We start from the raw sequence: 21,861 nt of genomic DNA, 5'->3' as shown, positions 1-21,861 counted from the left end.
TTCTTTTTAATGAACAGTATACAGAAAGAAATGCAGAGCAGAAGAGACCAGGGCACTGCTTATCTCTGGCTTATACTGGTGCTGGTGATTGAACCTGGGACCTCAGGGCTTTGGACAAAAAAAGTCTTTTGGGGAGTTGGGCGGTGGCACAGCAGGTTAAGCGCACAGGGTGGGGAAAGCGCATCAGGATCCTGGTTCGAGGCCCCGGCTCCCCACCTGCAGGGGGGTCACTTCACAAGTGGTGAAGCAGGTCTGAAGGTGTCTTTCCCTCCCTCTCTCTGTCTTCTCCTCTCTCTCTCCATTTCTCTCTGTGCTACCCAACAACAATGACATCAGTAACTACAATAACTACTACAACGACAATTTCCCTGGAGAGGAATTGCAGGGTCATGAGGTAGGTCCATTTCTAGTCTTCTGAGAGTTCTCCAGACTGTTCTCCACAGAGGTTGGACCAATTGACATTCCCACCAGCAGTGCAGGAGGGTTCCTTTGACCCCACACCCTCTCCAGCATTTGCTGCTGTTACCTTTTCTGATGTATGACATTCTCACAGGAGTGAAGTGATATCTCATTGTTGTCTTGATTTGCATTTCTCTGACAATCAGAGACTTGGGGCATTTTTTTCATGTGTTTCTCGGCCTTTTGGATCTCTTCTGTGGTGAATATTCTGTCCATGTCCTCCCCCCATTTTTGGATGGGGTTATTTGTTGTCTTGTTGAGTTTGGCAGGTTCTTTATATATGTTGGTTATTAAACTCTTATCTGATGTATGGCATGTAAAGATCTTCTCCCATTCTGTGAGGGGTCTCTTGGTTTGGGTAGTGGTTTCTTTTGCTGTGAAGAAGCTTTTTAATTTGATGTAGTCCCATAGGTTTATACTTGCCTTAGTCTTCTTTGTAATTGGATTCATTTCATTGAAGATGTCTTTAAAATTTATGCGGAAAAGAGTTCTGCCAATATTTTACTCTAAGTATCTGATAGTTTCTGGTCTAGCATCCAAGTCCTTGATCCACTTGGAATTTACTTTTGTATTTGGTGAAATACAGTGATTCAGTTTCATTCTTCTGCATGTTTCAACCCATTGTTTCCAGCACCATTTGTTGAAGAGACTCTGCTTTCCCCATTGAATAGTCTGAGCCCCTTTGTCAAAGATTAGATGTCCATAGGTGTGAGGACTCACTTCTGGGCTCTCAATTCTATTCCACTGGTCAGTGTGTCTATTCATGTTCCAGTACCAAGTAGTTTTGATGACAACTGCCCTATAATACAATCTGAGATCTGGGAGTGTGATGCCTCCAGTTCTGTTCTTTTTTCTCAAGATTGTTTTGGCAATTCTAGGTCTTTTCTGGTTCCAGATAAACATTTGTAGCATTTGTTCTATTCTCCTAAAAAATGTGCTTGGGATTTTGATGGGGATAGCATTAAATTTGTAGATGGCTCTGGGTAATATATTCATTTTGATGATGTCAATTCTACCAACCCATGAACATGGAATATCTTTCCACTTCTTTGTGTCTTTTTCAATTTCCTTGAGTAGTGACTCATAATTTTCAGTATACAAGTCTTTCACTTCTTTGGTTAGGGTTACTCCTAGATATTTTATTGTTTTTGTGGCTATAGTAAAAGGCATTGATTTCTGGATTTCAATTTCTTCTAGCTTAGTGTTTGCATAGAGGAATGCCACTGACTTTTGAATGTTAATTTTGTAGCCTGACACCTTACTGTATTGCCTGATGATTTCCAAAAGCTTCTTGCTGGATTCCTTAAGTTTTTCTGTGTATACTATCATGTCATCTGCAAATAGGGAGAGTTTGACTTCTTCTCTTCCAATCTGTATGCCTTTAATTCCTTGCTCCTGCCTGATTGCTATGGCAAGAACTTCCAACACTATGTTGAATAGTAATGGTGATAGTGGGCAGCCCTGTCTAGTACCTGATCTGAGTGGAAATGCTTCCAGTTTTTCACCATTGAGTATGATGTTGGCTGTAGGTGTGCTATATATAGACTCCACTATCTTCAGGAATTTTCCTTCTATTCCCATTTTTTGTAGTGTTTTGATCATAAAGGGATGTTGTATTTTGTCAAAGGCTTTCTCTGTGTCTATTGATATGACCATGTGGTTTTTGGTCTTGCTTTTGTTGATGTGGTGGATCACATTGATGGATTTACGTATATTAAACCAACCTTGCATGCCTAGGATAAACCCCACTTGGTCATGATGAACAACCTTTTTAATATACTGCTGTATCCGGTTGGCTAGAATTTTGTTCAGTATTTTAGCATCTATGTTCATCAGAGATATGGGACTGTAGTTTTCTTTTTTGGTTGTGTCCCTGTCTGCTTTTGGTATCAGAGTGATGTTGGCTTCATAGAAGCTGGCAGGGAGTATTCCAGTGTCTTCAATCTTCTGGAAGACTTTTAAAAGTAGAGGTATCTTTGAAGGTTTTGTAGAATTCATTTGTAAAACCATCTGGCCCAGGACTTTTATTTTGGGGGAGATTTTTGATAACTGTTTCAATTTCATTAGCTGTAATGGACCACTACAACGACAATAAACAAGGGCAACAAAGGGGAAAAAATTTAAGAAGAAGAAAGTCTTTTTTTTTTAAGAATTTATTCACGAGAAAGAGAGCGCACTTAAGAACCAGACATCACTCTGGCACATGTGCTGCTGGGAATTGAACTCAGGACCTCATGCTTGAGAGTCCAGTGCTTTATCCACTGTGCCACCTTGCACATAAAGCCTTGCATAACCATTTCAAAATACCCTCAGATTGGTATTTTGAAGGTCAAGGGAAGGCAGCTGTAGATTGCTTTTCACATGTCAGCTCTGTGCTCAGGACATGGGACACTGTCTCATCAGACTCCCACACTGACCCTGGGGCAGTGCTAGGTCTTCATCCATGGTGTGCAGGGGAGGAAACAGAGGTTTGTGGATTTTTTTTTTTTTTTGCCTCCAGGGTTATTGCTGGGGCTCGGTGCCTGCAATATGAATCCACTGTTCCCGGAGGCCATTTTCCCCATTTTGTTGCCCTTGTTATTACCCTTGTTGTTGTCATTGTTGTTGTCATTGCTGTTGTTGCTGGATAGGACAGAGAAATCAAGAGAGATGGGGAGACGGATAGGGGGAGAGAAAAAGAGACACCTGCAGACCTGCTTCACCACTTGTGAAGTGACTCCCCCCCCTGCAGTTGGGGAGCTGGGAACTCAAACCCGGATCCTTACGCTGGTGCTTGTGCTTCACGCCATGTGCGCTTAACCCGCTGTGTGTGCTACCACCTGACCCCCTTCAGGAACTTTCTGACTTGCTCCAGGCACATGAATAAAAGGAGGTAGTCTAGCCTGAGAATGTGCTCTTAGCAGCTGCTCTCCTGCCATGTCTGGGAAAGGTGCCTGTGGGGCGGGGGTTTGCCACCCTGAACTGTCAAATTAGAACCTGTTGTTCATGCCTTGTAACAGGTCAGAAAGACACTGTCAGACTTGCTGCATTTTGTGACCGCATAGCAACTGTTGGCATATGGCTGCTCACCTGTTACACGGCCTGCCCAGGTGTTTCGTGGGTCTACCTGGGGTGGGTTGGAGGGTGGTCAACAAGGACTGTTGCAGGAACTCAGAAATACCAGCGACTTAGAAATGAAAGCTCTCTACTCCTCACCTGGAGGCTGACCGTTCAGGATCTGGATGTTGGTGTGATCAGCTGAAGCCCTCTTCTGGGCTGTGGACTTTGTCACATGCAGGAGTGCATGGCATCTCTCTGGAGCCTATTATAAGAGTTCTTTAGCATCCTCTCTCAAAGGCTGGAGTATGATACCTTTGGGGGTTGTAGTTTTAACATGAACTGGGAGCTGTGAGGAATACAGTATAGCAGCCCTGGGTGTGTCTGTTTGGCTCGGTACATTCTGGACAGCAGAGGGGCATCTGTAGCAGATGTTGCACTGCCTGAAACTGTGTGTGTGTGTGTGTGTGTGTGTGTGTGTATGTGTGTTGCGCACGCGCATGCGCGTGCGCACTTTCTCACAGGGGCCACCCAGGGCCCTCCCATAAATAATCCATTTCACTCATCTTTTTTTTTCCCCCCCATGGACTTTCCCAGTTAGTGAGAGGGCTTCAAGGGAGAGCATCCTCCAGGGAGAAAATGGAAAACCCCACTGCCATCCTCAGCAAGGCCAGAGTGAGTTCCAGACCAGAGTGCTTGTGGAATCACTTCATAGTGTGACCTCAGACTTCTTCTTGATGAGACTTTGGGAGGATATAACCTTGCAAATCTGTTGTGAATTAGAGGCATTGTAAGGTCACTTCGTTTACTTGGGGTGGGGGGGAGAGAAAAGGAAAAGAATAAGTAGAAAGAAGTCAACTCACAAATTTAGTGTTTTGCTAGCACAGTTCTTTCAGCCATTGTATTCTGTTCCAACAGGATTTGAGATGAATTACAATTTTTAAAAGGCTGCGTTGTTAGAATTTTAAGAGATAAAACCAGGGATTCATCTAAAATACTCACAATGAGAAAGTTTGACCAGGTATAGGATCACAGACCTGAATTGAATTTAGTTGGATTTAACCATAAGACCAAAGGCATAGACTGGACTCTGTGGTCTATTCTGCCAGTGAAAAGGGGGACAAGTGTGTTGGGGGGACTCGTTCTCCTGTGGGGCCTCCCTTGTCCTGTTCTGACACGGAAGTTAGCCCTGGTCAGGCTTCAGGACCCTTTCACTGGAAGATGGGCCAGAGTGGGGACCCTTGCCACCGAGAACCACACAGCAAGTGGTCTGGCTGGGTTGGTGTGCCTCACCAGAACTACTGTGAGCGCCTAGCGCCACACTGCTGCATTAATCTAACTACTTTTTCTTTTGTCTGTTTTCTTCTTCCCGTCTCTTTTATTTATTTATTTTTTGTATTTGTTTTCTGCTTTAATTCTGTAGTACAAGTCTGTGTTTAGGTCCTACTCCCAGGATTTCGTGCCTCACAGCCAAGCTTCTGTTCAGCCTTTCCTTCCACCTACCTCCTCTTCCTCTCCACATTTCCCACCTGTCCACCAGTCTCAGAGCTCTGACTTAGCGGTGCCACCTGTGGCCAGTCCACCTCCCAGCGCCATGGACGGGCCTCTCTCATCTTCTCAGGAGAGCGACTTTCATGGGAACACTGTCTGCCTTCCTTCTGAAACTTCTTTCACTGACTCGCCCCAGACGCCTTCGGTGAGAACTGGAAACACGTACACCTCTGCCAGGGCTGCACATTCTGAGAAAAGCTGTCTCCTCCCTTCACTAGCCCGTGGCCAAGCCCGTGGGTGGCTTGTGCCTGTGACAACGTGGCCAGATTGAAGTCAGTGGAGGCCCAGCAGGCAGAACGGTGGTCCATCTCTTTCCAGAATGGAATCTGGACTTTCCATACAAAGTTCCCATACCCATGACCTTGCTCGTGAGCTTAAGATAAAAAGCGCTACTAGTTCTCTTTAGTTGTCTGTCTGAGAGACAGACACAAACACCTGTGGAAGAAGGGTACAGAGCTCTTACGGGAGAGCAGTGTGGCTGTCCCACGTGCTGCTGAGCTCCTGCTCTCCGCTGCTCCTGAGCCCAGGTGCTCCGTCTATGCGCAGGACCTGCAGGTCAGAGGACAGTGGAGTCACCACTGCTGAGCTGTGAGATGTTACCTCTTCCCTCTGCAATTGTCTCCTCCACTCTGGAGACCCCTCACACCCCACTAGAGTAGAATGGGGAGAAGCATGCCTCCCCAGGATAGATCACATGACTGTTAATAGACTTGAGAAGGCAGTGTGGAGTCCCACCAATAGGAGGCCAGAGGTAGCCAAGGCAGTTTTGCTCTCTGACCCAGGGCAAAGCTTCCTAAGGAGATCAAGCGCAGGCTAGTACCATCTGATCTGTCATGAGAGGAACACCCTGGTCAGGGCCTGCCCAGTGGGCTGCCCTCTGAGCCCTCAGTGGGAGCTGGCAGGAGTGCCTGTCACATGTGCATCTCCTGTCTCCCCCAGAGTGAAAATGCCAGTGAGGACACGGGTGAGGGTGAATACGTCAGTCTGTATTCCTCTGGCCAGAGCAGCAAGGAGCTGGCTCTCTCTGGAGGAGTAAGTAATCTCGGGGCTGCTCGTGCATGTGGCCTGGCCTGGCCGCCACTGGCCCCTGCTTCTGGCTGAGCTGCCCAGCCACTGGCAGAATAGGCCCCCTGTCCGCCTGCAGGAGCCCGCTGGGCTTCATGGGGAGAGGACGTGCTTCCCCATGGAGGTCATCCCTTTGCTTGTGCTTAGTACGTGTCGCCGTCCTCCGGCCTGGCCAGATGGGTGTTCTGGAAACCCAGGGAGCAGCCTGACTTTGGCATGGGCCACATAGCCGGTTGCTTTCGGGGCTTTCGTTCTACCCATCTTCTGGTGTTGAGGCCCATCTCCGGACTCCTCTCTCACACCAGCCTTCTCAGAGCCGCCTTCCCCACCAGCATGCCTCTACCTTCAGCTTCTCCCACGGAAGCCAGGTGGTACGGCAGGTCGCCCAGCTGTGTGCACGCACTGCACCTCCTGAGAGTGGCAAACTACCACAGGGACCCTTGTTTCTTTGCTGCCCCAGCTCTAGTCAGTGAGGAGCAGCCATTCTGTGAATCAACTTTGAGTCTTGCTGCAGTAGATTGTGAGCAGGTTCAAACGTATCAGAACTGACCCTCCCCACAGTCCCAACTAAGACGGTCCAGGGATGGGGCACCCACGAGAACTGGCATCCTCCCCAAGCACCAACTCACAAGCACCCCTCTGTTAGAAACATGGTGACCTGGGACCCTGGACAGTGGCGGGGTAGGCAGGAAGTCTGAGCTGTGAGCATGAGACCCCGAGTTCATTCCCTGGCATCACATGCATGTGCCGGAGTGGTGCTCTGGCTCCTTCTCACTCATTAATAGTTTTTAAAGCATGGCCATTCCTAGTAGGATGACTTTCCAAAGGGGCCCCCACCAGACCTGAAATGTCCAGACAAGATAAGCTTCACTCCAGGCCTTAGCGAGTCACGGAATGGTGAGACCTTCATTCTGATGGAATCTGACGGTCCATAGAACGAAGCAGTTTCTCCACCTCCCCAGCCATCACCCCCCTTGACCTGTGCCCCCAGCTGACTTTCCACAGCTCTCCCTCTGCCAGTAACTGCTGCCAGCACTGGCCTCTTCTCAGAGCTCCCTTGCTCGGGTTTTGTTTACTCACACTGCCCTCCTTCTCAGTGATGGCTCAAAGGCAGAGCATTTTTATCACTGAGTGATATGGCCCACTTCCCAGGACAAGGAAAGACTGGAGAGGGAGTGTGCACTCACGTGCCTCAAGGCCCTTTGGAACCATAGCTGGGAAGCCATTGAGCAGATCTGCAGGCTTTAACTAGGGCGTGAGCAGAGGTCTGCTGCATGCCAGCAGCGCAGTGTCAAGCACACGGGTATTGGAGAGAGGACCCTGGCTTCAAGTTCAGGCTATGCAGCCTGGTAGCCATGTGACATTGAGCAGGGCCCTTGCTTGGCCTCAGCTTGTCCTGGGTTGTCAGAAGTTGTGGTGCATTTTTTTTCATAGAAAAGCATAGGAAAAATATGTTGTGTTTCCAACAGCCCTTTCCAACACATCTTTGTGTGGATGGGTATAGTGAGCTGACTGACAGGGTCTTGGTAAGGCTGTATAAGACAGTCCAGAGCCCCTGACTAAGCTTAGCACCTGACTAAGCTTTGCTGAGTAAATACAACTGACTCCATTCTTCTCCAAAAGAAGGTGGAATGGATGGCCTCATCTAGGTGACAGGTAGCACTTGAACTCTCCCCTAGGCAAGACGTTAGCTGTGAAGACTTGTGCTTCCTGTGACAAGCCACACATGGTTAGCTGGTCCACCCCTGAATTCCATAGAACTTGTGCTCTAAGACCATTTGCAGACAAGAATGTTGGGAAGGCAGATCAGCTGCATGCAGGGTGCCTGTCCTAAGTTAGCACTAACTTCTCTTTTCAGGAATCACCAGCTGTGAAAGATGGACACCCCAGAGACCCCTCATCAACCAGTGGTACAGCCGGGAAGGAAGGAAGGGACGGCGGTGAAAGGTAGGATGTGATCCACAGATACCGGATCTCACAGCACTGAGTCTGGCTCTTGGGAGCTGTCCCTGCTGCCAGCACCAGGCCTGCTGGGAATCTGATTTGTTGTTAAGTTGTCTGGGTTTTGCCTCCAGTGTTACTGCTGGGGCTCAGTGCCTGCACTATGAATCCACTGCTCCTGGAGGCTATTTTTTTCCTTTTGTTGCCCTTATTGTTTATCGTTGTTGTTGTTGTTGGGTAGGACAAAGAAAAATCAAGAGGGGAGGGAGAGAGAAAGATAGACACTTGCAGACCTGCTTCACCACTTGTGAAGCAACCTCCCTGCATGTGGGGATCCGGGGGCTCGAACTGGGATTCTTACATAGCCCTGTTTGTTCCTTTTTTTCCCCTTAACCTCTAGGGTTACTGCTGGGGCTCGGTGCCTACACTACAAATCCACTGCTCCTGGAGGCAATTTTTTCCCTTTTGTTGCCCTTGTTTATTGTTATGGTTATTACTGTTATTGTTGTTGGATGAGACAGAGGGGGAGAGAAAGACACCTGCAGACCTGCTTTACCACCTGTGAGGCAACTCGCCTGCAGATGGGGAGCCAGGGGCTCGAACCGGGATCCTCCACCTGTGCTTAACCTGCTACGCTACCGCCCGACTCCCCCATTTGTTCTTTTTTTTTTTAATATTTATTTTATTTATTTATTCCCTTTTGTTGCCCTTGTTTTATTGTTGTAGTTATTATTATTGTTGTTGTCGTTGTTGGATAGGACAGAGAGAAATGGAGAGAGGAGGGGAAGACAGAGAGGGGGAGAGAAAGATAGACACCTGCAGACCTGCTTCACCGCCTGTGAAGCGACTCCCCTGCAGGTGGGGAGCCGGGGTTTGAAACGGGATCCTTATGCCGGTCCTTGTGCTTTGCGCCACCTGCGCTTAACCCCATTTGTTCATTTTTAACAAGCTGGGGTGTAAACCCAAAGTCTCACACCTGCACTGCCTCTGAGTCACCTCCTTGGCCCAATTTTTACCCTGTATTTTTTGGAGGTGGAGTGAAAAGTACCACTCCACCATCCATGGAATTCTCCTTTTCATCCTTGATGGTGTCCTGTGTGGTGCAGGTGGTCACACTCAGGGCCCCACCGTGTGCTCTGCCACCTTGAGCCCTGCCAGCCGAGGCTTTACATTCATGTTTTTCTTCTGAGTCTCAAAGGTCTACATGCACAGAGCAGAAAACATGGAGAGCAAAGAAAAGTGTAAGGGAGCAGGGCAAACGCGTGGCTAACCCTCCAAGGCCTTCAGTCTGCCGTTGTTCTCTTACCTGCACACATATTCACCCTTCAGATTACACACGACAAATTGCCGCCTCAGCTTCGCCCACGTGCAATAAAGGAAGGGGGAAAATATCCTCTCACCCCTTCCTCCCAAAATAAGAAAAACTTTATTGTGAGGGATTTTCACCACTCTGTGATTTTTTTTTTCCCTTTTATTATTTTTATTAGAGCGAGAGAGAGAGAGACAGCATCACTGTGGCATGTGATACCAGGGACTGAACTTGGGACCTCACACTCACAGTTGAGATGCTGTATCTGCTGTGCAGCTTGCCTCCATGGTTGTACTCACTTCTGAATAAAGGGAGAGACACCACAGCACTCGCGTGTGAAGGGCCCAGGGTTCAGACCAGGTTTGTGCACGCGCCAGTCAGCCCACCAAATGAGCTCTCTTACCGACTCAAACGTTTCTAGCTATTGTGTTGCTGAGCCATTTGAAAGTAAGGTGCAAATATGGCACTTAGTCCACTCCTAAAAATTCCCTCATGTCATCTGATAGACAGACCATCATCTTTCAGCGCATTGATCCTAAAATGTCTTTATTTTGAAACAGTATCAGTAAGGAGTCATTATTGTATTTAATCTCTTGAACTGATTTTCAAAAATGAACTTGTCAGAGTTGGCTGGATAGAGAAATATGTAGGGAGTCAGTTTCCCCTATATACTTTATGGACCTTCAGATCAGCACTGGCTTCACCTTCTCTGAAGTATCCCACATGTTAAATCTTTTCCCCCCTGTAGAGCATGGTTCAGTAGTAAAACAAAATCCACCTGTCGACATCAGGTCTGAGAATAAGTAGTTGAAGAGGTGGTAAAAAATAGTCATTAAGAAAGCAGAAGCATTTCTGAGGGGCCTGCTGAAGAGGCCACGTCTGTTCCTAGCCACTCTGGATGCCATCCAAGTCATGTCTGACTCACTGGCTGAGGTGCCCATGGATTACCCAAGGGGTGATGGGTTTTTCTAGTCAAGCAACACTTGAGAGCAGTCCATCAAAAAAAAGTGGGTTCTCTTACAAAAGAGGATGAGCGTGGTGACTGGGCAGTGTCTCCATCAAAACCAGACTACAGACTCAACGACAGGTCTTCCAGGCCGGCCCATCAAGAACATCCTACTAAAGACACGACTTTTTGTTTTTTAAGGATTTATTACATATGAGAGAGAGAGGAGCTGCAGCACCAGAGATCAGACTGGCTCAAGTCTGATGCCTGTCCAGTTGCCATTTTCCAGCCCAAGGCACAAATTGTTATACCTTGGGGTGAAAAGTGTGGTTTTTAGCCTGGCTATGAGAATAAAATGAGACAATAGGAGAAAGCCATGCACCTGCAGTGCTTCTCCCTTTCCAGCCCTTTAGACGAGGAGAGCCCGTAGCTCATAATACTCCCCCAACTGGTTGTATCTACCGGGGGGCAAAGGCCTGTCTGCCTAGTTCACACTTAGAAGAGGAGAGGCTGGGGAATGGCACTGGAATCAGTGCCATTCAACTTTGCCCCACCTTAGTGGCCCATTTGCTGTTCTCTTCCTTAAGGAAATAATGAGGCCAGCTCAGCAAATAGCTCACTGCTTTACCACGCGCATGACCCACGTTCAAGTCTGGTCCCCGCTACACTGAGGGAAGCTTCACACACTATCTTTAGACCATCACTTTTTTTTTTTTAAGAGCTAGAACCTCACACGTGTGATTACACTACTTTGGGCTGTTAGGGAGGCATTTGTTTAAAACAGTTCGCTGCAACCTTGGTACTCGTGCTTAGCCTTTTCTTACAGATGGGACATTCAAAGAAAGCACAAGGTGTTCCAGGTTACAAGATGCATCCTAGCAGATCCAGAAACCCAGCCCTCCTCCTGGTTTCCATACACCACAGAGGTCCCCGTGAAGAGGGTGGGAAGCAGGTGTGGACTTCACACTGTGGCTATGATTCTAACTTGCAGTTCCTGTGCACAACCTCTAGGCATCATGGGACCTGTTTGACACAACACAAACCACTTTTCCCTCCAGGTCACCAAAGTCACCAGATGCTCCAGAGTCAGCTCAGTCAGAGGAAGTAGATGAGCTATCCCTCATTGACCACAGTGAAATCATGTCCAGACTGACGCTGAAGCAGGAGGTGAGTGCTTCTCAGCCCACAAAGAAGGGGCTTTGAGGAGAATGTAACCTTCAGATATTTCAGTCAAGGATGAAGCAAGGTACTGAGCACCTGGATTAATTCTAGGACAAAATACTCTATCCTCTGACACTTTTTCCCCACCCAGGTTATTGCTGAGGCTCAGTGTCTGTATGACTTGACTCCACCCCACCATTCCTGGTGGCTTTTTTTTTTTTCCCTTAGAGGGAGAGAGGAGACACACCTGAAGCACTATTCTACCACTTGTGGAGCTTTTCTCCTGTAGATGGAGACCAGGGGTTTGAACTAGGGTCTTCACACATATAACATAGGTGCTAGGTATGCGAAAGACTGGGAGAAAGAAATCCACATGAGGTGCTCAACACGGAGCCTGTGTGTGACAAGCCCTCACTAGCAGACAACATGGCTGCAAGTCTGATCTTTGGGGACACAAGTCCAGAAGAGGCAGGTACATCTCTCAGAGCAGCACTGCAGACTCGAGAGTCAGAACAGCGGGTTTAGGGGCCAGGCCTGGCAATGTGCAGCCTGGGCTCCTGGCCCTGATGACAGCTCCTCTTGGCTGCAGGCCAGGCATAAATGAACATCAAGTGATGCCTGACACTGCTGATACAGGGCTTCTGGGAAGAACCGGGTCCTGCCTGCTTTCTGTGGTGGCCCCATAATTCCTTCCCAGCCTGATGCACAGGAAGAGGTGGAGTGATGTGCCCCCACCCCAAGTACACAGGGGAGGCAGCATCTTCACCTCATTCCCGCTCTGCTCTCCTCCACCTTCTGCCTCACACCCATCTTTGTGTTGTTGTCACTGCAGGGTGATGATGGGCCAGATGTCCGCGGAGGATCAGGGGATATCCTGCTTGTCCATGCCACCGAGACAGACCGGAAAGGTATGGTAGCGCACTCTACACTGGCCATGGGCTGCCCTCCCTGAATGAATCAGACAGGGGCGCTGCTGAGTCACGATAGTGAGAACCCCCTCAGGTCTATGCCCTGTTGGTGCAAGGTGGTGATGACCTGGGCACCCTGCACCCCTGCCCAGGGGCCTCCAGCTGGAGTAGAAAGTGAGCTTCCAGTGCAGAGCAGCCCCATGTTCATTTCCTTAAATTATTAAGATGAAGTAACAGTAATGGTCAAAATGTGGCGGGAATAAGGACACTCCAATCTTGAAACTCTAACCCACCAATTTCATTTTTGTAAACAGCCTTCCCCTGTGTTTTTACAGCAAATTTCCCCAACATTTGTTAGACAGGATGAGTCTGGGAATTCCTAAATTATATTTACACTAAACACAATTTGGAAAATAGAAGGGCTCCCACAAACTCACCCACAGCCTCTCATGCCCTCGGGGTTTCCTCCTGGGAGTTGAGTCCAGCCCTTCAAAAGGGTTTGGTGTCCAGCAGATGAGAATGAGCTAACATGAGCATGTTAGCAGGTAGGCAGTCCCTGAAAGGGCTCATGGCACCCATAGGAGCAGCATGAGGAGTTGTCCAAAAGTAATGAACAGCCGCCCCCATTTCTCCGTGGTAAATTCTACTGACCTGCCAGATGCGGTCAGCTGGAGGGAACTGCATGGACAGGGTGGCTCTGCTTTACTAATGCAAAGTCCCTGTCATGAATTTCTGCGGCCCCATTAGAATGCAAGCCTAACCTGAACAGAACAGTGAGCTGGATGGGGGCCAAGGAGAAACCGCTGTGAGTTTCCCTCCCCACACCTGCTGCCCCCAGCTTCAGGGCAGGAGCCAAAGCTGCTCCCCTTCCTCCGTCAGCGCTGCTTATCTGGAAACATGGGGCCTCTTTCTCCAGCCAGCTAGGAGGCAGCCCCTGTCCATTTAAACAGCTTTCCGATGAGGCACAAACTTGGACCTCAGCTCCAAAGTAGGATAACGCCTGGCAGGTCATTTTGTCTGGGGTAGTGTCTTACATTTAGAAAATACCATGCCTCCTTTCATTAGTGTCGAAAAGGTGGAAGCCGAGTCCCACCTGACTTCTGAAGCTTTTTCCTGGCTTTCTCAATAAGTGGAAATTCTCCAGATGTTGGTTCCCAGCTCTGCTGATGAGTGTGAGTCATTCATTCTGTGTACACGAAGTTTCAAACAGGCAGCGAGCTGTCCCCTCCGGGCACGCGGCCCAGCTCTGTCCCTTGCTGGTGGCATGCATCACTAACGCACTGTTCCTCCTCTAGACTTGGTGCTGTACTGCGAGGCCTTTCTCACCACTTACAGGACCTTCATCACCCCCGAGGAGCTCATCAAGAAGCTGCAGTACAGATATCCTTCCCCACCCTCTCCCAGGGCGGCAGGCTCATGTGCACGGTGGGGGGAGAGGCAACCCTGGCTCCACCCCTCAGACCTTCTGCTTAGCCTTGGGCAAGGCTCCTCTGGAGGAGGACTGAGAGTCTATCAAGTAGGCAGGGGCGGCAGCATGCTGAGAGGGAGGGAGGGGGTGTCTGCAGCTACAGCGCTGGAGAGAGGTGACAGACTCTCCACCTGATGGCAGATGGGAAGACAGAATGGCCTCTTACACCTTGAGGCCACAGGCTCCCCCTTTCCGAGACCTCCTCGTGCAGGAGTGGTAGCGGAAGACACTGGGTTTATCTCGTGAGCCCCGGTGCCTGTGGGTCACCCCCTTTCCTGTTGTCACCAGAGCTTCACCACTTCAGGCTGACTTTTTTAGATGAAAGCAAAGATGCCACCACACTGAAGTTCCCTCCACCTGGTGGAGGCGAGGCTTGAACCTGAGTCATGCACATGGCAAAACAGGAACACAAGAAATAAGCTATTTTCCTGCCCCACCTTTCTCAGATGCCCAGGGTGCCCGGCTCCTTGGCTACCTCCCCATATCACAGCTTGTAGCCGCCACCTGCTGGACAGTTGCAGGCACTGCACCTGGCCATCCTGAACCCCGCCATGTGCCCTGAGGCTTCCCAACCCTGGAGGTGCTGGTCTCTCAGTTCTTTACAGAGCTGATTTTCCTCTAGCCTCCTGCTCACAGCTCTAGTTCAGTGAAAGATATACTCACACTAGTCAGATTGTTAGTGTCAGGCCTAGTGCATGTTACCATTTCATATGATGCCATTATGTAAGGAAAGTCAGGTGGAGCAGTGCCATAGTTATCTCTGCAGTCACACGGCTGTGTGAAGCCCTGGCAGCAGAGAAAAAATAAAACTGAGGAGGGTACCTGCTTTCCACGTGCGTGGCCCAGGTTCCAGCACTCTGCACAGCACATCGCCCTCTCTCCAGCTGAGAACAGTTAGCGCAGTGCAGTCGCGCAGGACGACGACCCTGGAGATACCAGAAGAAGAAACAGAAGAGTCATCCAAGTGACTGGTGGGAGAACACACACACATGCTACTCTGCCACTTCAGAAAATATTGCAGCTTCAAGAGCTTGGACACAGTAGCTAGTAAACCCTCTACTCCAGGCTCAGAGACTGTCTCTGGCACTTGCAGATCTCAAGTAAGCCAGAGAAATTTGTGTATAATTGATGGGGAACAAAACAGGGCAGACGCCACCTTCCCAAGGAAGAATGAAGGCAGTGGGGAGGAGGCCCGAAGCAGTGTGAATGGGGGAACTCAGATTAGACAAGGTCCGTCTCTAGCTCTGTACCTGGGTTTTGGGTATCTGACCACCTTTCTCAGCCCGAGATTCAGCAGAAAGGCAAAACCATGAAGACAGGTCTGCAGGGGTAAGTCCAGAGCAGTCCTTGGGGTCAGATGAGTCATGCTCTGAAGCTCTCTGCCAGTGTGCATGGTCCTTGATGTCCTGCACCCTCACCCTGGATGGTGGTATGTCCTCGGGACTCAGCTATCCCTGACTGGATGAGAAGATTTCCTTAACCTCTGCCCCACGTATGAGAAGTTCTCTCCCTTCGCTGACACATTCAAGAAGCGTGTGAGCAAGAATACGTTCTTTGTGCTGGTGCGGGTGGTGGATGAGCTCTGGTGAGTGCTCCTGCCTGCCGCCTTTGGGGTGGGAGTATGCCCCAGAGCTCTGGACTGGGTTTGCTCCTGCCTTACATGACCTGGACAGAATGAGCATCCTCTTAGACAAGCCCTGGCCCAGCTGGTTTCCTCACGGGGGCCATCCCTCATGCACACAGCTTAGGGCTGGCCCCTTTCCTGAGTCTGGAGAGTCATGAAGCAAACAACCTTCAGGGCTATTGCTTTCTGCTGGGAGTGGCCCTACTCAGTAAAAGCACAGCTTTGAAGCTGCCACCCACATGGTCGTGTGGAGGCCCAACAGTCTGGGGGAGAACTGTCTCGTGCAAGCGTTGAGTGAACAGCAGGAAAGCACCCCAGCAGCCATCCCACCAGAGCCTTTTTCTCATGCTGCAAGAATTTTCTGAGCTCTGATGCCATGTGACCATGGACTTGAGCGCAGCCACCGTTTCCTTTGTGTGCACCTCACTGACCTGTGACCCCTTGGTCCTTCAGCCTCGTGGAGTTGACAGAAGAGATCTTAAAGCTGCTGATGGAACTGGTCTTCCGCTTGGTGTGCAATGGAGAACTCAGCCTGGCCCGCGTGCTCCGGAAGAACATCCTGGACAAGGTGGACCAGAAGAAGCTACTCAGATGTGCCGACTCTGACCAGCCCCTGGCAGCCAGGGGTGTAGCAGCCAGGTGAGCCACCAGACACCCAGGGCCCGTTTCTCCCGTCCTCCCCACACCAGTCATAACGCAGACGGTTTCCCAGTACTGGAGAGAGAGATCCAGGCACAGTTCCCTCCTGATCATGGATGGTGTTGCCTGCCCCTCCACCCCAGCTGTCTGCTCAGTTATTGCCTCCTCGCCAGTGACTGTCCCTCATTCATACAGCACCATCTCTGTTCCCACTGGGCAGCTCAATCCCAAAGGGTTCTGCAGGAGAAGACCTGGCAGAATGGAAGCAGTGGAGGCCATGCAGCCCACTGAACATGCCTTTGTGTCTTCCAGGCCGGGCACCTTGCATGACTTCCACAGCCACGAGATAGCGGAGCAGCTGACGCTGCTGGATGCTGAGCTCTTCTACAAAATAGAGGTGCAGTGCAGGGTGGGGCGGGAGGAAAGCTGGCTGCACGCCAACCCAGGAAGGTCGTCAGCGGACTGTTGGTCTACCCAGCCTACTTCCTTTTTCAGATCCCCGAGGTTTTACTTTGGGCAAAAGAGCAAAACGAAGAGAAGAGCCCTAATCTGACCCAGTTCACAGAGCACTTCAACAACATGTCCTACTGGTGAGAGTGGCCACAGTGTGTGTGTGTGGGGGGGGGCTCCTTCCCTGAGAGTCAGGGAGACCGGTCAGCTCACCCGCCACTTTCTCTTGGTCCACACAGGGTTCGGTCAATAATCATGTTACAGGAAAAGGCTCAAGACAGGGAACGGCTACTCTTGAAGTTCATCAAGATCATGAAGGTAACTGAGGGTACCCTGCTCTGGGAGGCCAGGGCCCCCCACCCCCGCCACCTGCCCTCACGGCTACCTTGCCTCTATGCAGCACTTACGGAAATTGAACAACTTTAATTCCTACCTGGCCATCCTCTCAGCACTGGACTCGGCCCCCATCCGCAGACTGGAGTGGCAGAAGCAGACATCTGAGGTGAGAGGTGGGAGGACTTGGTGCACCTGGAGTCAAGGGCTGGGTCCTGTGCACTGGGACAGCCCACCCCACTTGCCTCCGTCAGCTAGTGCTGAGGTTGACACGGCCCCAGCTCATTCCTTCCTTTAGCCCATGCTTCTCGGGTGGTCTGAGAGGCCTCCTAGGAGTGTCACACAGCCTCAATTGGAGGAGCTTCCTGGGAAGAAAATTCCCAGAAGAGGGGATGGGGCATCAGCCAGGGGACTCAACACTCTCAAAGGACAGAGAGTGGGAGACGTGAGAAACTGGGTCTTTATCTTTGAGAGGTTCCTTGACAAGACAGGAGAAAAAGCACACAAGGCTGAGGACTGGCCTCATGAGCCACCCAGAGGTCCTCTTCAGAGTGACATGAAGGGACAGTGCTAGATGGGCAAGTGGAGCATAGAGGAAAGTGGTGTTGGGGTAGGAGGCAGGGGATGGATAGCTGAGATGCCTAGTTAAGACCTGTACACGGCAGCTCCTGTGGACGCTGGGAGGCAAGAAGGCAGAGTTAAAAGCATTCAAACTAGCTTCCGTGCAGCAGGGTCCTTAGAGCCATAGTTCTGTGTTGAAGCCCCACCTCCCTGCAGCAAGGGCCGAGATGGGTCTTTCATGTGCACACACAGAGCAGAGCCCCGGGCACTGTCCTCACGGTTCCGCATCCCGCCCACCCAGGGTCTGGCAGAGTACTGCACACTGATTGACAGCTCATCTTCCTTCCGGGCCTACCGGGCTGCCCTGTCAGAAGTGGAGCCGCCCTGTATCCCATACCTGTGAGTAAAGCCTCCACACTGACCCGGTGTGCTCTGCATGGGAGGAGGGAGTGGGGTCTAGTGAATACAGCCATTCTCTTCCTGACCCCAGTCCCACTCCTCCCCACATTTTCCACTAAAGCCCTTGCATATGATGAGACAGTGCAGCTTCTCTCCCCCCCAGCAACATCACGCTGTAGCCCACAGCATTTCAAGTGAACCTCATGGAGAAGCTTGGGAAATGGTGGAAAAATGTAAACATTCCTGTGTCACAGAACTTATCAGAGCCCTTAGTATGCTCAGAATATCTCCAGAAGAGGAACCAGGACTCAGCAGTGGCCCAGGCTGAGGGCTGCTGTCAAGGCCTTCACCCTGCCTCCTACCTCTTATGTGTTCTGGAAACAGGTTACCTGTGATCTCCACAACCTCCTAAGTTAGGGTCTTGTTTTTTTTTTTTCCTGGATCGGAGGAGTTCATATTGAATAAAATACATTCCAGACATGGTCTTACTGTGCTAGACTCTTGGAGAGACCACATAGTGAGTTTCTCTCACCTTCCTCTGATAGCCCCTCTCTATCTACAATTCTTGAGAGACCTTTCATTTCATTCTTTTTGCTATTTCCCTGCACATCTGTTGTGTTTGTTATTGCAATTATAATTACTAGATTCCACTTGTTTGTATATTGGGTGGAATGGGAGTAGAGTTATGTTTATTATTCCCTTGAGAAGTAGGGGTCAGCTTACCATAGTCCATCAGCTGCCACACATCCCTGGCTACTGTGCTGACGCCCACCCCCGAGGTCATGGACCAAAGCTCAGAGGTCGCCTCTGTATAGCCTTGACGCATTTGTTGCCAGAGCTCCCACCCTCTGGTGCTTGGCTTCAGCCCTCTCACCCCATCCACACACCAGCACCCACCTGATGCTTCGGTGTCTGCAGGTGTTCCAGATGCGGTTTAGTGAGGTTTGTGGATTCAGTGGTTGTATTTGTTTTGTTTTTTTTTTTTTGGGGGGGGGCGGCAAGTCTTTGCTTGTTAGTCCATATCCATGCTCTTATTTTTGGTAACCACTCAGGCCTGGACGTGTAGCAGCTCACTTGAAAACCAGCCACCTTCTAAGTGGCACTCAGGGTGTTAACGTCTTCTCCATCCTCAGGGGGCTCATCCTTCAAGACCTCACCTTTGTCCACCTGGGAAACCCAGACTACATTGATGGGAAGGTGAATTTTTCCAAACGGTGGCAGCAGTTCAACATTCTGGACAGCATGCGGTGCTTCCAGCAGGCGTGAGTGCCATAACCTGTGGGAAGTGGGGGATACAGGTGGGAGATGACAGAACATTACTGCTTCTTCAGGACCCTCAGGGCTCAGTATAGTGGGGGACCTGGGGCCTAAGCTCCAGAGCCCAGCCAGGCTACGCACAGCTGTGAGGCCCCTCCTTCCACACGCTGGCATGGGCAGGTAGCACTCAGTCCCTGACTGATGACCTACTTTCCCCAACAGGCACTATGACATCCGGAGAAACGATGACATCATAAATTTCTTTAACGACTTCAGTGACCACCTGGCCGAGGAGGCCTTATGGGAACTGTCTCTGAAAATCAAACCCAGGAACATAACAAGGAGAAAAACAGACCGGGAAGAAAAGACCTAGAAGCAGGTGTCAAGAGCAAGGAGAACGCTCCAGCAAGGCTCAAAGGGCAGCTCCGAGACCAAAAAGGGACCTTGGACCTGTTGTGGCTGTGGTGTCCCAGCCTTAGAGCCACAAGGCCCAGCCAGGCCTCGTTTCGGGCAGGAACCCAGAGCCTGTGGCAGCTTCCTGCCTCCCTCCCCTCTTCCGCAGGAGGGGACCCCAGGGCCTACTCTGGATCCAGCAGGCAGGTTCTGTCCTGATTTGTGAACTGGTGGTTTTCTGTTTTGGTTTGGTTTCTGCTTTCACTTCTCTCTTCCCCTCTGTCCCTCCCACTGACATCCCTTTGGTCTGGGAGCAGCAGGAATCCTTACCCCTCCTTAAGCTCCAGGGTTCTGCTGAAATGAGTGGGAGCACTGGATGAGCAGAAAGCAGAGGGGAATCTGTTTGTACAGTCCAGGCTCTGCCTTTTGGAGCAGAGGATGGTGGGGGGTACGACAGGGAGCCTTGTCGGCAGCCCTGGAGCTCCTATAACCAGCTGGCTCTCAGTCCTCCTATAGCATGTGCTGGCTCTCTGCACATCACCTCCCTCCAGTGGTCTGGTGGGCGAGCCAGGGAGAACTGTACCAGGAGGTAGCTTTATCTGAGCAGGCCGGTAGCTCTGAGTGAGTTGATCCAGAAAGGGGACAGTGGAGGGGCATTTCTCTCCAGAGGAGACCCCCTCCTCTGCTTGCTTTGTGCCTTAAACTCCTGTCCCTCCCACACCGTGGACACCGCGCCTACCCTGCTGGTTCTGGTGGGGCTGCGCCTCGTCTCATCAGATGCCGCCAGTGCTGTTGCTGCCCTGGGTCGGTGTGGGCTGGGCAGGCTTGCTTGTCCTCCGGGGGGAGTGCATTTTCCAGCCTCCCATTCAAAAACCACTCTCGCTGCTGAGGTTGACAATCGAAGGGGGGGGGTCTCTTCACCAGAGCCGCCTTGCCCCCCAGAATCCGTCCTGTTAGGAGTGAGAGTTCACTACTCCTGGGTGGAGACTTAGTTAGGCGAATGCCAGGATCTAAGTGTGCGCTGGCCCAGTTTCATCAGAACAAACTAGAAAGCGGCATCCAATTGTTTACTTTTTTAAAAGAAACAACCACGTCACTTCTTGTCCTTCACGGGGTTTCTGAACGGCTTTCATCCAGAAGAAAACGTTGGGCTGGTCTTCCCTCCTTTGTTTCTGTTTGTCCTGTACAGAGAGGGGAGGAAATCTGTGAAATGTCGGTTGCGATCCCCTCTGGCAGTGATCCTGCCGGCAATGGCCGGCACATGTCACTTTATTATTTAATGAGTGTGTGTGTAGAGTCTGGGTTTATTAACAGTATTGTGTGTGGGTTGGGTTTAGTTTGTTCTGCTTTTTAAGTCCTCCCATTTCAATCTCCCTCTCACCTGGCCCAGGCCCTTGGCCAGCTCTGCTCAGTGCTGCTTTGTATTCGATATACTTGGAGGGCGAGGCTTGTGTGGCTGCAGTTAGGGCTGGCTGTCCACCTGTTTTCAGTCTTGACTGAATTGTTCAGAACTGGCCCCACGTCCCTGACATACCCTTCAGGCGTCTCCACAGGCTGAGCAGAAGTGCCAGGGGACGCCCTGCATGGACAGCGGGTGTAAAGTGTTTTAATTTATTGGCTGCCTGGCCATGGAGGGGCGCCCCCCCCCCAGTGCAGTTGGGCTTCGGGACAGGTGCCAGCAGGCATGGCAGAGAAAGGGCAGCAGTGTCTGCTCCCTGCCTCCCCGTGTTACGTTGTAATATATATCCCCCACTAACCTGGCTGACGCGGCATCTTCCTGCAGACATTTCAAACCTGTAACTTTTATATGAGAGGAAAATAAACAGATGAAAGCCGCAAAGCATGAAGGACCTGTGTCAACTAATGTCACTATCCCGGCAGGTCTATCCTCTGAGGAGCTGGTGGCTGGGGCCCCTGGCAGGCCAAGGTCTTACACACTCCACAGAAGACCTGGGTTTTGTGGGCCACTGCACAAAAGCAGTATCTAGAGCTGCTTTTCCAAGGCCCCTAAGGGGCTAGTTTTCCTCCACCTGCCCCCATAGGGGTTGAGGCACCCTGTGCCGGCTGTCACCCCTCCAAGTCAGCACCAGAGGGCAGGGCCCTGCAGGACACTCCCTCCCAACAGAAGGTATCCCTGGGCCAGTTGCACTGTTAACATAAGACAGATGGGGCCCCAGACCTGAGGGGAGCCCTCCACACCCCTTGCTCACTGAGCACGCACCACAGTCATCACTGCCGCTCTTTTATTCCGCTTACCAGTTGCATCCTCGGGCAAATGACTTCAGCACACGAGCCTGCTTCCCATTGTCACCAGCCTGGTCCCAACCTTCCCAAGGTGACAGACCAGCTTCGGACCCCAGG

The 21,861-nt window shown here is 50.7% G+C and overlaps 1 protein-coding gene and 1 long non-coding RNA gene across 12 annotated transcripts in view; one reads left to right on the top strand and one right to left on the bottom strand.

The window, feature by feature from the left end:
• Positions 1-20,574, top strand: part of RAPGEF1 (Rap guanine nucleotide exchange factor 1) — a 147,636-nt gene extending 127,062 nt beyond the window's left edge. For 5 of the 11 annotated variants that reach the window (XM_060200410.1, XM_060200414.1, XM_060200411.1 and 2 more), the window contains 15 exons: positions 4,919-5,191; positions 5,986-6,078; positions 7,970-8,058; positions 11,366-11,474; positions 12,301-12,376; positions 13,672-13,745; positions 15,326-15,429; positions 15,922-16,107; positions 16,420-16,504; positions 16,603-16,697; positions 16,797-16,875; positions 16,958-17,059; positions 17,753-17,850; positions 18,984-19,112; positions 19,330-20,574. In XM_060200410.1, the coding sequence (XP_060056393.1) occupies positions 4,919-5,191; positions 5,986-6,078; positions 7,970-8,058; positions 11,366-11,474; positions 12,301-12,376; positions 13,672-13,745; positions 15,326-15,429; positions 15,922-16,107; positions 16,420-16,504; positions 16,603-16,697; positions 16,797-16,875; positions 16,958-17,059; positions 17,753-17,850; positions 18,984-19,112; positions 19,330-19,480 (1,743 nt within the window). In that variant the 3' untranslated portion in view covers positions 19,481-20,574. The remainder of the gene's footprint in view (positions 1-4,918; positions 5,192-5,985; positions 6,079-7,969; positions 8,059-11,365; positions 11,475-12,300; positions 12,377-13,671; positions 13,746-15,325; positions 15,430-15,921; positions 16,108-16,419; positions 16,505-16,602; positions 16,698-16,796; positions 16,876-16,957; positions 17,060-17,752; positions 17,851-18,983; positions 19,113-19,329) is intronic. The other 6 variants (XM_060200418.1, XM_060200420.1, XM_060200416.1 and 3 more) reach the window with 2 other exon arrangements.
• LOC132540929 (uncharacterized) lies at positions 12,653-15,443 on the bottom strand. Its single transcript, XR_009552126.1, has 2 exons — positions 15,326-15,443; positions 12,653-13,745 (listed from the first exon to the last, which is right to left on the bottom strand). It is a non-coding gene; the product is annotated as an uncharacterized LOC132540929 (long non-coding RNA).
• Positions 20,575-21,861: the final 1,287 nt, after the last annotated feature.

The sequence above is a fragment of the Erinaceus europaeus genome, chromosome 10 (genome assembly GCF_950295315.1).
Source record: "Erinaceus europaeus chromosome 10, mEriEur2.1, whole genome shotgun sequence".
In the NCBI taxonomy this organism is placed as follows: Eukaryota; Metazoa; Chordata; class Mammalia; order Eulipotyphla; family Erinaceidae; genus Erinaceus; species Erinaceus europaeus.
This window is presented reverse-complemented; position numbering and strand designations above follow the sequence as displayed.